The sequence below is a fragment of the Apus apus genome, chromosome 15, assembly GCF_020740795.1.
Source record: "Apus apus isolate bApuApu2 chromosome 15, bApuApu2.pri.cur, whole genome shotgun sequence".
NCBI lineage: Eukaryota > Metazoa > Chordata > Aves > Apodiformes > Apodidae > Apus > Apus apus.
In genome coordinates this window covers 7,032,594-7,048,191 of record NC_067296.1, presented here as the reverse complement: position 1 = coordinate 7,048,191, position 15,598 = coordinate 7,032,594, and the positions used below count along the sequence as shown (strand labels likewise).

General features: G+C 39.9%; 1 protein-coding gene across 1 annotated transcript in view; it reads right to left on the bottom strand.

Moving 5' to 3' along the window:
• The window catches only part of PREX1 (phosphatidylinositol-3,4,5-trisphosphate dependent Rac exchange factor 1), a 142,887-nt gene that overhangs the window by 10,175 nt on the left and 117,114 nt on the right, over nt 1-15,598 (bottom strand). The window contains exons 18-30 of the mRNA XM_051632880.1: nt 12,467-12,615; nt 11,452-11,537; nt 9,655-9,791; nt 9,037-9,208; nt 7,530-7,717; nt 6,605-6,766; nt 6,004-6,214; nt 4,585-4,843; nt 4,014-4,211; nt 3,015-3,103; nt 2,559-2,641; nt 1,858-1,948; nt 1-129 (exon numbers count right to left, since the gene is read on the bottom strand). Of these exons, the coding sequence (XP_051488840.1) occupies nt 1-129; nt 1,858-1,948; nt 2,559-2,641; nt 3,015-3,103; nt 4,014-4,211; nt 4,585-4,843; nt 6,004-6,214; nt 6,605-6,766; nt 7,530-7,717; nt 9,037-9,208; nt 9,655-9,791; nt 11,452-11,537; nt 12,467-12,615 (1,954 nt within the window). The remainder of the gene's footprint in view (nt 130-1,857; nt 1,949-2,558; nt 2,642-3,014; nt 3,104-4,013; nt 4,212-4,584; nt 4,844-6,003; nt 6,215-6,604; nt 6,767-7,529; nt 7,718-9,036; nt 9,209-9,654; nt 9,792-11,451; nt 11,538-12,466; nt 12,616-15,598) is intronic.

The following is a 15,598-nucleotide window of genomic DNA, read 5'->3' as shown; positions in this document are numbered from 1 at the left end:
CTTCCACATGTTTTTGTATGATTTCAACAAGGTTCTTGATGCGCAACGGAAGGTTCCATGGATCTTCTTGAATGCTGGCTTGAATATTATTCCGGCACCTAACTGTGGATTCTTCCTTCTGTTTGAATTCTAGAAAAAATTGAGTTTGTTACTCATTAAGGAAGTGCTATGTAGCTGAGAGTGGCTTATGAGCTATAATGTGTATACAGATGAAAGCAGAAATACAGCATCCATAGCAACAACTGTCAGTGAAAAAGTTTCTTTAATAGATCTAGTACAGAAGAAAAAAAAAAGGCTATTCCTATAATCCCATGATCATCAGCTTCCTAGCGTTGTTTTCAGGGTTGTGGACTAAAACTTATGTACATGGGTGAGATGCACAATGAAGGGAGCTCTGCACTGCTCACAAAGCAGAGAATTCCCTCATTTTCCCTGCCTTTAATAACATGCAGGCAGCCCTACTGGGTAGATCTAGAGTCTCTGCCTGTGCAGAATCAGATCAACTTTTTGGCTACAGCTGCCACATCCCAAAATAGTGAGGAGAAATTATGAAATATTCTGCTTTCTTTCACCTGATGGAAGCTAATTATTTAATTACAGAGTAGAAGATTTATTCTCCATGACTTAGCTGTAGAGCTAAGCCAAATACTCCACTGTTGGGGATAAAATGCATAAGCAGTCAGAGAAACACAGAAAAACTGAGCCAAAGAACTGCTCACAAACAGAAACAGGAGAGCATTCAAGTTTACATCCATCACTGAGAGGTGTCTATGGTAGCTATTAAAGAGACACTTTGGTCCAAGATTCCAGCTGAATATAAGCAGGGCTTGTCTGTTCCTTTGTGTGATGAATGTGGGATCATCAGTTAACTGCACTTAACCAAAAGACTCTCTCACCGTAATTAATCTTGGTTTCATAAATGAAACTCTTTTTAGGCAAAATAAAGGAAGTGAAAACAGGGTGTCTGTTATTTCTTCACTTCATTCAAACAGTGCATGGAAAGACTAACAGATATTCTACATAAATGTGTCTGTAGAGATAAGGTCATGTAACAGAACTTCACAGGAGTTATTTCTGGAGTCAGGGAGAAAAGCAGAAAAAGGTCTCTTCTAGAATTCACCACTGTGACTTAAAACCAGAACTTGTCAAAGGTTGGAGCATGACTACAGCACCTGAAGTACAGTAGGAATAGTAGGAAACATTTCAGGTTTCATGTGGGAAGGGAAATGCAGTAAATGTTCAGAAAATAAAGTCCTGTGTATTTAAGTGAGAGAAGAAACCACATCCTGGGCCTCATAACCATTAAGACCAAAGTCTCATCATGCTCCCTGAGGAAAATGAAAACACGGTATCATTTGTTTGCTCTCTATGGGAATCAAAGTAAATGTCATGTGAGGATGAGTTTACTCTGGCAATTATCCATCTGAAGAAAAGCAGAATAAGTCATCAAGCAAACTAGGGCAGAAGCTTTTGGTGCCTCAGAACTACAGTGGTCAGCCCTTCACCAGCTTATCAGAGTGCCCATTTACCTTGGATCTGACCTATCTCTACCTTGGACCTTTTGATGGGAACCTGTGTTCCCATTAAAGAATAGACTTGGAGACTTGTGAAAGAGCTGTGAGGATTCAGCAGCATCTAAGAGAGAAGTGTTCTTTGTGTTTTAGAAGGAATAACAGGAAAATGTTCTTTGAAGGATGCAAAGTTTCAGTGGTCAGACACAGTCCCTGCCGTTAATGTCTGACTGACCGGGTAGACTCCACAGTTCAGTAACTCTGTGTTACAGCACATGTGCATTCATGTTAAGCTCTTAAATCCTTGCAAATCACATTATTAAATACAATAAACCTTTTTCTTTACCTTGTAAACTGTGGTCCATTGGAAAGTGCTTGGTTTCTTCGAAGGCCTTAGTTATTACTGGTCCTTTTAGAAGTGCATTAATTGCATCAACCTACAGTTGGAATGTTTTCAGTTAGTGCTGGTAAGACTTGCAGAGGAAAATATGAACAGAACTCTTGTGGGAAAAATGCAGAAGCCATTACACTATTTGCATTTTGGAATGATTTCTTGTTGACAAATAGCATGAAGACTTTCTAACCACAGACTGGCCTCAAAAGCCTCTCACACTGAATACAGCATTTTGCACAGTGATTATCTACATTCTGATGAGAAAAAAAGAGGATAGAAAACAATTCTATACATCCATAAAGGCATCTGTTGGCTGAACTTAGGAGGACTCTCCTGAGATCTGTAAATGTGATCTGTTTAGATCATACAAGGTATAAGAAAAATTCTTTTTTTCATGAAAGATTTTTTCCCTTCAGTCTAACACCTGAGATAAGGCAGGTCAACCTTGCTTAAATCACACAAGGCAACTTGAATGTTGACAAAATTGATTCCTCACACCGTCCTATAATACATTTGCTTACACTGTAACCCAAAATTTTGGTAGTTTGCCTTCCCTCAAAATATGTTTCATTAAACAATTTGAGACTTCCAATTTCCTGTATTCAGAGTGATACAGAGAAAACAATTCTGTGTGAGAGGAATGCTTTGCATACCTGGTTAAAGAGATGTTCCAGGCAGCCATGAAGTTTGTCTTGCTTGTCTAAAGGAATCCTCATATCATTGGGAAGCTCATCTCCTAATAAAGGAAAAATAAAAAGCTTTTAACTGTCTTAAGAAGTAACTTGTGCTGAGGCCACAGATGACACAAGCACACCTTCACATTGAAGTGGGTGAAAAATGATCTCTAATTCATAGATTAAAATACTCATGACTTTTCATATAATGCAAACACCCCCTAAAGAAGCTTATCCCTGTCTGACACCTCTTCCATATTCCAAACCTACTGTGATTTGTTAGAAAAAGAACAAATCTTTATGGTCTTGTGATTAGTTATGAAGCAACCACATTTGCAACTTCAACATGCAAGTGCTTATAATCAGCAAAGACTTATCAGCTCTTCTGAGTGGTCAGGTATGAGAAACATGCCTGGAACTGGTGCAAACACTCACCTGAGCCCATCTCATCACTGCCCAGGTAAGAGCTGTTACTGCGTACGCTGGTGTATGACAGCACCGAGTCCCGGTTACTGTTACATTCACTAGAAAGGAAAGCAAAGAAGGTGACTGAAGGTGACTGAAGCTGTCCTACACCCAGACTCTGATATGCTGCCACTCTGTTTTTAGTAACACTGCAACCCCCAAAACTAATTCTGCTATGCATGTATGAAAGAAAAACTAATGACATGCAAAACAACCATTAAGCAAGGCCTCTGGGGCTGGCACTTCCATTTGCAGCACCAACTCAATGCTTAATGTATTGCCTGGATCCTATAAATAATGAAAATGGTCTTCCCACCATGGGCCTCATCTGGTTTGCATCAGTAAACATGCTCTATGAGCATCGAGTAGGGGAGAAATTATTAAAATGTATGAGGCTGAATTGCCACTAAATTCAACATTTGTTACCAATTCTCAGGATATCACGGCATCCAACTCCAGCACATATTGAAGCTGCAGCAGCAGAGATACTGGAGATGGAAGAGGAAATCTAAGGCATCTATACCACTGGATAATCAGGCATTGCAGATCCTAAAACTATCTCAGGAAGCAGAGGAGTCACTACAGTTAGCTTCACACCAAAGCCAGCTCATGCACACCTGGAAAATTCTAGTATTGATCTCTTCTGCTTACAGTTCCCTTTATACTAACTATAACTTCATAAAAGCAATAAAAAAAATCTGCTGAGATTCTGTTATTTCCAGCTATATTATATAGAAAGGGGAAGTAATTTATTTAATTTTATTAAGTTTTGGTATTTTCACATTGTTATGAGAAAATATTTTTTATGTATATGTCTCCATGGTAATAAAAGTAATGAAATAACTGCAGGTAGCGAGTACTTTACTAAGTGAATACAGAATAATTGACTGACTAGAAAATAACCTGCTTGATGAATACCTAGATTAGAACTTTGAAGTAAGGTAAAAGTGGCACAATCTTCAGACTAACCTGTAGGAGTCTCTGAAACTCATTGTGTCATGTCCAGAGTCTTCCTGGTCCTCCTCAGAAACTTTGAAACAGACCTTCTTGATTCCACCATGCTCAGCTTTCTCAGGATCACTCTCTTCTGTTCCCAGAGATGTCTCCTCAGTAGATGGTGGCTCACAGGCACCACCTTCTGTGGGTTCTGTTATGGTGGACAAGAGTCTGCAAAAACAAAACGTACAGCTCTCAGGGACTGCTGAGTGGCCTCACAAATGAGGTACAATGACTAAGGCTGGAATTCAGCTGTGAGAAATCAAAAGCAACCTTGCCAGTGTTTAACACAGACTGCAGCTACATAAAACTGAGAGCTCTGCAAGGGGTTCATTGAAATCCATGAAGCTCAGTTCACAAAAGGTCCTGTTTCCATAGGTACCCTGCCTTCATGAGGTACAGCCTAATCATTGCAACCATGGTGACCTGAAAGGGAGTTCTTAGGGTACAACAGTTGGGGGGCATAGGCAGCCTGTTCTCTCTGAGGTTAATGCCTCCATTTGGTCAGAATTGCTTTCTGCAGTGCAGGCACATCTTTACTCACTTATTTATCTGAATGACATACTGCTTCATTTCCTTCACTGCAATGTCAAGTTTGTTAAAAAGGTGCACGTAGGAGTCCTGTATTTCCCGATCTTCCTGTTTCAGCAGAAAACTGAGTCCCCTTTCTTCCTGAATTGTTCCTCCATTCTGCTGGCCAAAGCTGCCATCAAGATCTCCATCTTCTGGGGTCAGACATCTCCAGGATGGTGCAGCCATAGTGGTGATGCAATGTTGTGTATATGAGACTGGATTTAAGGTACCTGATAAGCATTGAAGGGTCTAGTTAATATGGCTATTGTGATCTTCCCCACTCCATCCCAATAATGATAGTTTAGGATAGGTGCAATTTTAACGGAAAAAATGAAATTTCATGGAAGTATTTTATATAATTACATTATATGGCAAAAACATTCTTATAAAGAAAATAAAGGTATGTTGTTTTTTTTCCTGGCATGCCAAACAGATATTTTGAATTTACTGTAGTGCTGAAACAGGTTAAATTATGGAAGAACAGACAGCAACCATCCACACATATACAGACAACACAGACAGTACCTAAGAGCATTTCTTGAAATGTTGATGAATCCAGGACCTCAGGAGTTGGTCTGTGTGATTATTCCATTTTTAACAATATTTATGCACACACAGATATTTATATGTAAAAAGAAATAAGATTATGTCCTTACAGAAGATAAATAGAATTCATTTTCATTTAAAAATGCTGACAGTTTTGTTATGGTACTTTGCTAACCACCTTAGCTTGCATTAAAAATACTGTGGAATTTTTATATCTTCAAGCAAGCAGGGCTTCTTTATCAACCTCATTTTGGAGAGCCAATGCCATTCTTCAGAAGACTGGTTAGTCTGCACTTCCCTGTTACAACAATTCCTGCACGCTGACCTTCACAAGGCAATGTATCAGAAGCATATTAGGTGAGATCATGATGAAGAAATGCTGGAACTCAAATAATCAGGTTGTAGGGCAAATGCTGTGCAGCAACTATTTTAGCAGAAAAGAGATCCCCTTGACAGAGACTTTCAGCTCCAATGCATGGAATTTATGCAGTAATGACAGAAGAAAACAGCACTAAAATCTCTTCACAGTACTAGCACTACTCTTAGACCACATTCACTTTTAAGTCAGTAAGTCACTTCTACCAAGTGCACACTGTACTCTAGGACACTTCACTGTCATGAGATGAACACACTGCTCAGCTAGTGAAAACCTGAAACCTCTCTATGCTGAAAGGAATTACTGTGTTACAACACAAGGAGGGTGTCATCCTACTAGAAAACCTTAAAAAGGACAAAAGGGTACCAGCAAGACTTCCTTTCGAACTTATTTTTACCTTGCTGAGGAGTGGAAAGACACAACTTTTTATGCAGATAAAATCAGTATGATTTGGAAATGAATTATCACCTTGTTCTGGATCAAGACCAATAATAGAGGGTTTCCGTCCAATACGAATGCTGAACGACCTCCCTGCTGAGGTAGTGTTTTTGGGATATGAGACCTCCATGAGGTTAACATGGCAGTTGGTGGGGCAGAAATCCATGCTGTTGAGGGAATGTGGTTCCATGATGGCTTGTTTGAAGGCTGGGCTCACCTTTGTTTTCAATTCATCTGCAAACTGGGAGAAATAAAGCAAGCATGTGCTACTTCACTTGTAAAAAATGACAATGCAATACAGACAATCCTTTTCCTGCCTCCTATTCCAGAATCACATGATTTCTTCTGCAACTGGAACAACATTTAAAAAAAAAAAAAGCTCATAAAACAACAAATAAATAAATAAAGCACTAATATATTATAACCCATAGCTCTGACAAGCTGAAAGGAGTGATTTTCTGATAAGAAACTATCTCCCCAAACCTTGCAATTCCAATAACTTGCAGAGCTGTTTTCATGCCTCTGAGACACCTACCTCTAAAGCAGTTCAGAATTATTCATATAGAATACTAAGACCCAGTTATCATAGGCAAGTATTGTCTTGAGACTTCAACAGCTGGTAGTGTTTTACCTCTTGGTAGTTTGTGAGCCTCCTGCTGATGCTTTCCAGCTTAGTGTCACAGATTTGCCGGAACTCATACTGGGGCATGGTGGCCACTGCACTGCTTAGGGATATGAGTCTTTTGCAATTCCTTACAAAGTGATTGTCCTCTGCAGCAAAGGCCTCTAAAATCTAAACAAAAAGACAGGATGTCAATGATATGAGACTGGACAGTGAGGGAAAAGACAGTTTTATTCCATTCAATAAGTGGCAAAGCCCCCATCTTGTTGTAATCAAATAAAGCTGCCTTCAGAACAAGTTGCCTTTATTACCTCCTGAGAATCAGTATTGTGTCTCATCCCCAGAGTCATAAAACATTCCTCAACATTTTTTACAACTGAAATGGATCAAAATATCCACTGTGCACTGTCAAGAGCTCTCTGCTCTGGCATACTTTCATGGCACACAATAATGTTACTGGGATGTGACAGAGACATGTACTATTAGCTCATTACTGCTATGGATGACCAATATCCTAAGTGCACTGCTGCTTTCCAACAGCACCGTTCATACTTGCTTCCTTTAGTGACCCAGCCAACCTGCCAGAGGGGAAAAAAGCTGCTTGGTTTTCTTCCAAGGTAAAGAAGATTCTTGTCTCAAAAGATTAATCTTGAGTATCAGCAAAGAGTATGCTATCAGACAGATAGCAGTGGGAATTCCACAGCCGAGGGCTCCCCTCCCTTCACCTCAACAGCCAAAATCCTGGAAGCATTTGCTCATACCAAATGAGCTGTTATAACTTGGTGCCTTCCAGTGAAGAAAGCTCCAGGCAAGGAAGAGAAGACCGTGTGCTACCTCATCCAAAGAACCAAGCCAAACTTCCAGAGAAATGCCTATATTATTGCCTTCCCTGTTCTGTCTAGAAATGGAGCTGGCCACGGAAGTTTTCCTGTACCTTTGCAGTAAGATTGAAGCAACCTTTTGGTTCCACAATTTTCTCCAGGACAAAGGACTTGATTCCTGCACTGCTGACGTATTCGTACACCACTCCGTGCTCCAGGTGGGTGTTATCCACAGTCAGGCTAACAAGAGGTGTTTCCTCACCAATGATCAATGGAGAGCTGATGGTCTGTGGTGTCTGGGCTGGAACCAAAAGAAGTCATTAGAGATGTTTGGCAGCACACATGAATACAGGCATCCCTGAGGAGGAGAAAAACCTGTTGAGAAGTATTATTAAATGCAAAGACACAACCTTTGGCTCAAGGATTTTCTGAACCACATACAGCCAGAGCCTGGGAGGATATTCTGATGAAGACATTTGCTGTTGGTCACTACTGGAGACAGAGGTGTAGACAAACCACATGCTCCAATGCACATTCTGATGTTCTTCCATGTGTGCACACACATCCAAGCACAGGATACTACTTTTAGTTCTGTTCAGCATTCAGAGACACAAACCCTAGCAGGAGCTTTCAAAGGGAAGTGAAGTATGTTAATCTCAGAGTCTTATTGTTTGTAATGACCCCCTGGAAGATTGCCACTTTTCTGTGCAATTTTGGGAAATGCTCTAGATGCACTTTCTGTACAGCTTTAAGACTGAGATGGGAAGGGAGGGGTGGGGTGAGGAGATAACATTTTTTAACACACAGCAATGCTGTTGTCACCAGAGAAGAAATTCAAGTTATAGTCAGATTGAGATTTGCCAGAGAATTGCTCACATGCCTGTACCAGGGCACTGCTCCAGCTGTTTCACTGTGGAGCTGCATTGTTTGACCATTAGATGACCAGGCTCACCAGACCTTAGATGGGAGCCACACAAATGTGCATCTGTTCCTGCAGAAGTTGCCAATTGCATTGGGAGAGTCCAAACTCAGTCCTGTGGACTGAATCTGGCTTCAGGTGTTCTCCTGTAACATCTACTTTCCTGAATAAGCTCTCAACATAAAGGTAAAGACGTGTTTTTTATGAGTAACACTTTTCTAAGTTGGAGGAAATACACCTACACCTTTTGCTGACACAGTGGTAACATGCTCTGAAAACTTGCTTCAGATCAAAGTAATTTAAAATCTTAATCTTTAATCTTAAAACCACAGAAAACATAGATTATTCTACGTAGCATTACTTGCAGATCTTCCCTCTCCAGCTGCTACTTGACCACGAATTCCTGGTTTGTACAGGCTACCAAATGATTCTAAAAATGCTGAGCTTTTTAATTCCAGAAACTGGCTCACTTGTAAAGATCAGGGAATCACAGGATGATGATTTCTGTGTATATCTCAACATTTTCTGCTCCTGAATAAACTCCAGCATATTAGAACTTCCTCTGGCAGACCTCACCCTATTATAAAGATCCACTAAGACAAGAGATACAATAATAATTACACTTTATTTTTCTACTGCAGTTTTCCTTCCTGAAGCCCCTGAATCTTCCTTAGGTTTCCTTCCCCCATAAGAATCTTCACCTGATTCCTGTTGGCTGTTTTGAACAGGATCCAATTCTGCACCTCCTTCCAGTGATGAGTCGTCTTTGCCAGAGCCGGTATGGCTGCCATTCAGGTAGGCAGTGGATGCTGCTTGCTGAACTCTGTCCTCCTCAGCATCTTCGTATGTTCTGTACACCCACTGGTACAATCCCTTTCAAGAGACACAGGCTTCAGCTATAACCTCAGGAAATTGCCCAATCTTTCTATGTTTGGATTACAAAGGTGAATCTAGCTATAAGTTGTATATCCTCTGTTGGCTGAAATATCAATATTTCCCCTGATGTCCTCTGAACTTCAGAGAACGTAAAATCTCAATCAGTCTCTGGGTGAAGTTTTACTTTTAGCAATAGTTAATAGTAGTTAATACTGTATGCAGTGTGTGGATTAGCATCTATCATGTTTATTGATGTTTTGCTACTAGAGGCAACTGTAATCAGCTCCCTCAGTGATATTACGACCTTGGCATGTGAATAAATAACTCAAAAGAGACACGTATAAGTTGCTTTTTTGAATATTTAGTGAGTATAAAAGCACAGAGGAAGGGGAGGACAGAAGGGCAGGAATTAATGTACTTCCTTTGAGGTTTTGTATTCATACCAGTGCTTCTTGTTGTCTGGTCCTATAGGCTGTAAAGTGCTCCAGAACTTCCATATAATTTCCATGCATTGCATTATTCCCATTGACTTTCAAAATACACTGCCCTGGATGAAGGCCTACAGCTGCAGCCTCAGAACCTGAAAGATCAACAGGAGAGGAGTTAAGACAGTAAAGCCACCTGACTAAACTTGGAAGTTTGCAAAGGGTTTCTGGTTAAGAAGAGTTAAGAAGGAAGTCAGTTGGATACTGTTGTGCCTGTGCTACCCAGTATTCAGAGAACTTTGTTGTATAAGGAAAACATCATGCATCTGTCCTTCATAGTGCTGGGAAAAACAGAGACCTAGAGACCTAGGCATTAATGCTGGAAATTGAAATTCCTGTGGGAAATCGTTTGGGATTCTTATATGGCTCTTTTAGTCTTATGATTACATTAGCTGAGGTCTTGCTTAAACGTGAACAGTCACATTTGTTTCAGCTTGTTGCACTTGAAAGCTACAGAACTCTTGACTGTTGTGCAATTTGCCCTGGTCTAAGTGAAGACTATGATGGTCTCAAAACTACAGTGGTCTAGAGTGCAAAACCAAGTTCACAATAACCAGATGCACATGAACAAGACTCCAGCTCCTAGAAATCTACAGTTAAGGTAATTAATTTTTTTTAGGCACCATCATTTAAAATTCATACATCTTTATAAAATTCATACAGCTTTATTCCAAATGCAATTTGTCTTTTGCTAGCAAAATCCTGACAAGGGAGAATCTTTCCAGCTGGCACTTCCCATTTGCTCTCTTCACACTGTTCAAAAGTGGTTACAGGTGCTGTTAGGAAAGAGTGTAACAAAGGTGTCTCCTTGACAACTCTGTTGGTTGCAGTTGGGTACTGCCTGTTGTCTGCACCCTAATTGCACATATTTGGTTGTATGTACTTGGTCTGAAGGAAGGAAGTGGTCCATGTCTGAAAGGTCATATTTTCTTCATCTGCTGAAAATAAAGGTTAGAGATGTGCTCTATTTGCAGCTCAGCTCATGTTTCAGTTACGGAAGCATTAAATATCTTCGTCAAGCTGTGTTTTCTCCTTTTAAAAGGGCCAAGTAAAGCAGTTTGCTTCTATCTTTCATTAATCACTTATAGCAGGATAAGCCAATATAAAGGGAAAAGTAGTCTTCAAGTCTTACACCAGACTTTGTGATGTCCATTAAGAAACATGATGTCCATTAAGAAACCTGCTGATCCCACAGCCACTGCAGTGATCCAAACTGTGGCTGACCACAGGCAAAAATATTGAGGAAGCATCAGACAGCATTACACCTCAAACTTTTTCTCAGCCACCTCAGTTTTAAATTTTCATTCCCTGTGACTGTAAAGCTGTACTTCAGCAGTCTCAAAACAAACAAGGTTAGGATCACTATGCAAGTGCCCTTCTAGCTTGCAAGAGCTCAAGTGACAATGCCTTCTCAAGACTCTTTCCACAGTACTGTGGATTGCAGTATCACCAAGTTTCTTCTATTGTACAATTAAGTTTTTCCTTGTTTTGGGTTGACAGGATTCATGAGCCAACATTCATTTCATAATAAAGATGCCATTTTCTTAGACTGTATTTAGATTAGAAGCACTTTGAGGCAGGAAGTATCTTGTTCTGTGGTTTTGTATGAGTGTGATCCTTCTCTGTGCCAGGCATTCCTTGTTTAAAACAAGTTGGACAGTGAAACTTGGGGTTATATATAAACACACACTTTATATACACATCTATAGATATTTAGCTGTCTAATCTTAACTATTCTACAGCCTTTCTACTTACCTCTTCCTACTGCATGAACATAGGGTGGTGCTGTTCCCCGTATCTGAAAGCAAAGTGCTTCAGGACAATCTGGGATTTTAATAATCCTGCAGGTAAATCAAGGAGAAGACAAAGCAGCATTTTAAGTTAGGCTGCTAGAGCTCTGGGCAGTTCTAACAGCTTTCTTTCCCAGCATTCACAACCTTGTTTTGGATTAAAGAAAGCATTCACATAAGTTTACAAATAAATAACAAATAAATAGGCCCGAAGAAATCATCCCTTCCATCCTCATTCTCTCAGGCAGATGGAAGATTCACTTTGTTAATTAAAATTTGGCACTACTGAATTTATTACATCGTTAAGTGAACAACACAGGAGAGAAGCTTTCGAGATGGTATTTATATTCACTTCCACTTCTAGGCAAACTTCAGTGCAGCTGTGCTGACAGATACCAGCTGAGGATCTTTTCCATAAAAAAAATAAAAACAGACTGGACAAGATATCCTGGAGTAGAGTTTAGCATAAAGTACTCATTGAAATGTTCAAATCTATGGCAAATTCTGGGATCACAGCATCTAATAATGCACAAGACATTAACAGGGCTAAGCCTCATTATAAAATATGATAATGGCCTGAAAAAAATGTAAGGGCTGACATCATTAAAGTCATCCAAAAATAAGCCAAGTTTTAATGGGGTGGAAATTGCTTTCCCTTAGGCATATATATTAGAGTCTAAGAAGCTTCAAACCTGTGACAGAATGACAATCCTTGTGATTCAGTTCTGTTTGTGCACAGGGAGCCAAAAGTTAATTGCAGTATAAAGAGAATCCATCCTAACTTGTTCTAGAGGTACAAGGTTCATCACTAAAACCAACCTGTGACTCTTGGATCTCTCTCATTTATGTAATTTGCTTTCCTACTGAACAGCTTCTGCACAGTAAAGTGTTCACAGAATTTTCAGTACAAACTATAGAAGGAATATTTAGTCATCAGCATTTCTAGCTAATCCTCTCTGTCTGCTCATCTTGGCACTTACTCTTTTGATTTGGTGGCTACCAGAAGCCTAAGTGGCCTTCGTGAGCAGAAGGACTGGTTTAAGATGGTTTCCACTTCTGAAAATGGGCGTAGGAATATTAAGTCCTCATTGATGGAATAGATTTTTCTTCCTGCCTGCAGGCCAGCCATCTGCAAATGAAACCAACATCACAGAAAACTTTGGATCATTGGCAGCATCAAATTTGTCAGTCACCCTTCAAGTTGTCTGCATTTACAGAAAACAAAGAGATTTCACCAGTTCTGTATAAATACACCACTCCACAGGTGTATCTTCCTTTGCAATGGATGTATCTTTTTAAAATAGGGACTATTAAAATTTAAAAAGGAGACTATATTAAAAACAATGGATCTATAATAGACTGGCTGTGATATCCAGTGAGATACAGAAATGTGACTTCCCACAACTTACAGCTCAGGCACACGGAGCCAAACCCACAGCTTCCAACCACTGGCTATATAAAACCACTCTGTATCTGGTCAAATAAGCAAATGTTACCTGTTTTTAAGAGGCAGTAAAAACCTGCCTCTGCTTTAAGTGAAGTACTGGCTCTTCATCAGCCTAAAAGGCCACAAGGTATTAATTTAAATTAGCTCTTGCATTTAACTTTAGTTATTTGGTCATGGTCACACCTAAGTCAGAGACAGATCTGATGGAGATCCCATTTTCTGCCCACTGGACAGTAACACTAAATACACCTCTTGATGATCTGTACCAGTTAAAATGTGGCATAGCAGCATGTAAGACTAGGTGTTAGCATATCAAGGCAATATAAAATTCCCTTTAAGAGAGTAAAAAGAAAATATTATTAACACTTTCCAGGTTAGAATTCCTTCCTGTCACTTCAAGGTCCAGCAGTCAGAGATTCTTTTACATGTGATAAACCCTTGTCCTTTGCTTCCTGGAAACCATAAATTTCTTGACTTGGAAAAGGGAGGTCTAGCCAGTATTCCCACATATGAAATATGACTTGTTGCAAAAATGAATCTGAAAATGTAGGACTGGAAAACCCTGCTGACTGTGTCTCTGCACAGCTTTACTTTAATATCTTCGGTGGTCTGAAAATCAGAGACCATTTTACCAAAAAAAACCCCAAACCAACTAGTTTTTTTCTCAAATCAAAGGTATTAAAAGGAAAAACTACAAAGAACTCTCCTTGATTTAATTCTCAAGCTCTCTATACTTTGCAACATCCTCTTGTGTATCTGGAAATAACATTTTAATTTTTTTTGTTTTGTAAACAGTCTCTACAATGGGTAAGAGGGATAAATAACAATAGAGATTTCAACATAAGATAGAATTTGACAAACTGTGGTTTTCTGTTTTTTGCATTTACTTATCATTATAAGTTTATTATGAAGTAATAATTATAAGTTTCTGAATTCAATATGTCTTCGGCCTGATGTTCTCTAAGTAATGTATGTGCAGTTAGCTCAACTCTTTGCATGATGGCAATCATTGTGCCTGTGGATGAGCTCTTTATATTTCTAACTCACCTTCCTGTGCCCACAGCCATAGAGAATCCATGTGTGTACAAGATACAGAGTTGCATATTAAACCCTACAAACCAACAACTTCCAAATAAAAATCTACTCCGCTACTGGGATATAATTAACCAGGCTAATGAAGATTAGACAGCATGTGTCTTTAAGAGTAGAGACCCTACAGTGTCACGAGCTTCTGAGTAAGGGATGCTGCTGCTGATAACTCAATGCAGTTGTCTGGATCCAGGCCACAGTTTTCCCCAAGCCAGCAACTATTTGCTGTTCATCTGCATGGCCACTGGCCAACTGGTTGGTGTTGAACACCCTCTGTTCAGACACTCGACATCTGCTTGTCAGTTGGCTGTTCAGAATGAGGCAGCAACCACATCTCCCAAAAGGATAATTTTTTTCACTGTTGCTTCCCTGTGATAAAAGTATCATTCATAAACAAGTGCCAGGATTAAAACCTGTAGGAATAAGCCCAGCTACAATTAACCTGCAAGTGAGGTGGGTTAGTAAAGAAGATAAGGTACAAACTGAGGAGACACTGACTTTCTGATTGTCTTTCTGAAGACACTTGAACTTGGGAGAGGCATGAGATGTGCCCCAGTCCACACCAACCAACCACTGCTATATGATTTTTTGTTCCACTCTATCTAGGTGAGATGAACAAGTATAAACAGTCACAGGCAGCTGCTGCCAGGAGCATGGAAGGACAATTCCCACAGGCCAGAGTCCCAAGCTGAGAGCTGCTCATCATTCAGGATCAGAAGAGAAGATGCAGGAGTTGTGTTCACTAAGTCATTCTTCAGCTCCTTAGTTTTGGCCCTCAGATAGGATACAGGCAGAGTTCCCAAAGTCCAGTTCAAGCACCCTACCACAGTACTGGAATTCCATGTTCCAGCAATTCTTTTCTTAACAACTTCTAAACACAGTTTGGGAACTGCTTCTAGAATAGACAAATCTAATAAGCCCACAGACCAGTTTCCAAATAATCTTCAGAAGAAAAAAAGACACTAATAATAGGAAGAACAACTCTTGGCAACTCTGATCTTGAAGAGAAACCCCAAAGACCTGTGATGCACATACATTGGGTTCAATGCCATGTGCTGCCACAACCCGTGCAGGACTTTTTTCCAAGGTATAGTAGGAAAAAGAGATTCCAATCCCAAACTAAAACTGATTGTGTTAATTTGAATAAATCCATGCAAGTAACATATTTGTTCCCACTTAATTGCTGAACTTGGAATCTTATTCTGGGCTATAGTCTGGCAGTCCTAATGTGTGCCATGCACCGTGATGGGCACTGTGAAGCAAAGCTGCACCTCTTAATTTTTGTCCCTAAAGAGTGTGACAGCAGGCACAAGGTATCTAAATGGCCTACAGCTGTGAGCCACACAGAGCTACATGCTGGGTATCTTTCTAGTATCACAGAGCAATTTAAAAAGCCCAAGAATGTAATGAAATTACTGGTGGACCCCAGGTCTTTCCAGACTGAGCTGACAGCCCTCTGGTTCAGAGATGCAGATTGAGTTCCTTTCTGGAACAATATTTTAAGATCAAGTTAAAAAGACAGGCTCACGGTCACAGATAGTTTGTCTTGGAAGATCAATAAAAGGATTCCTTAGAA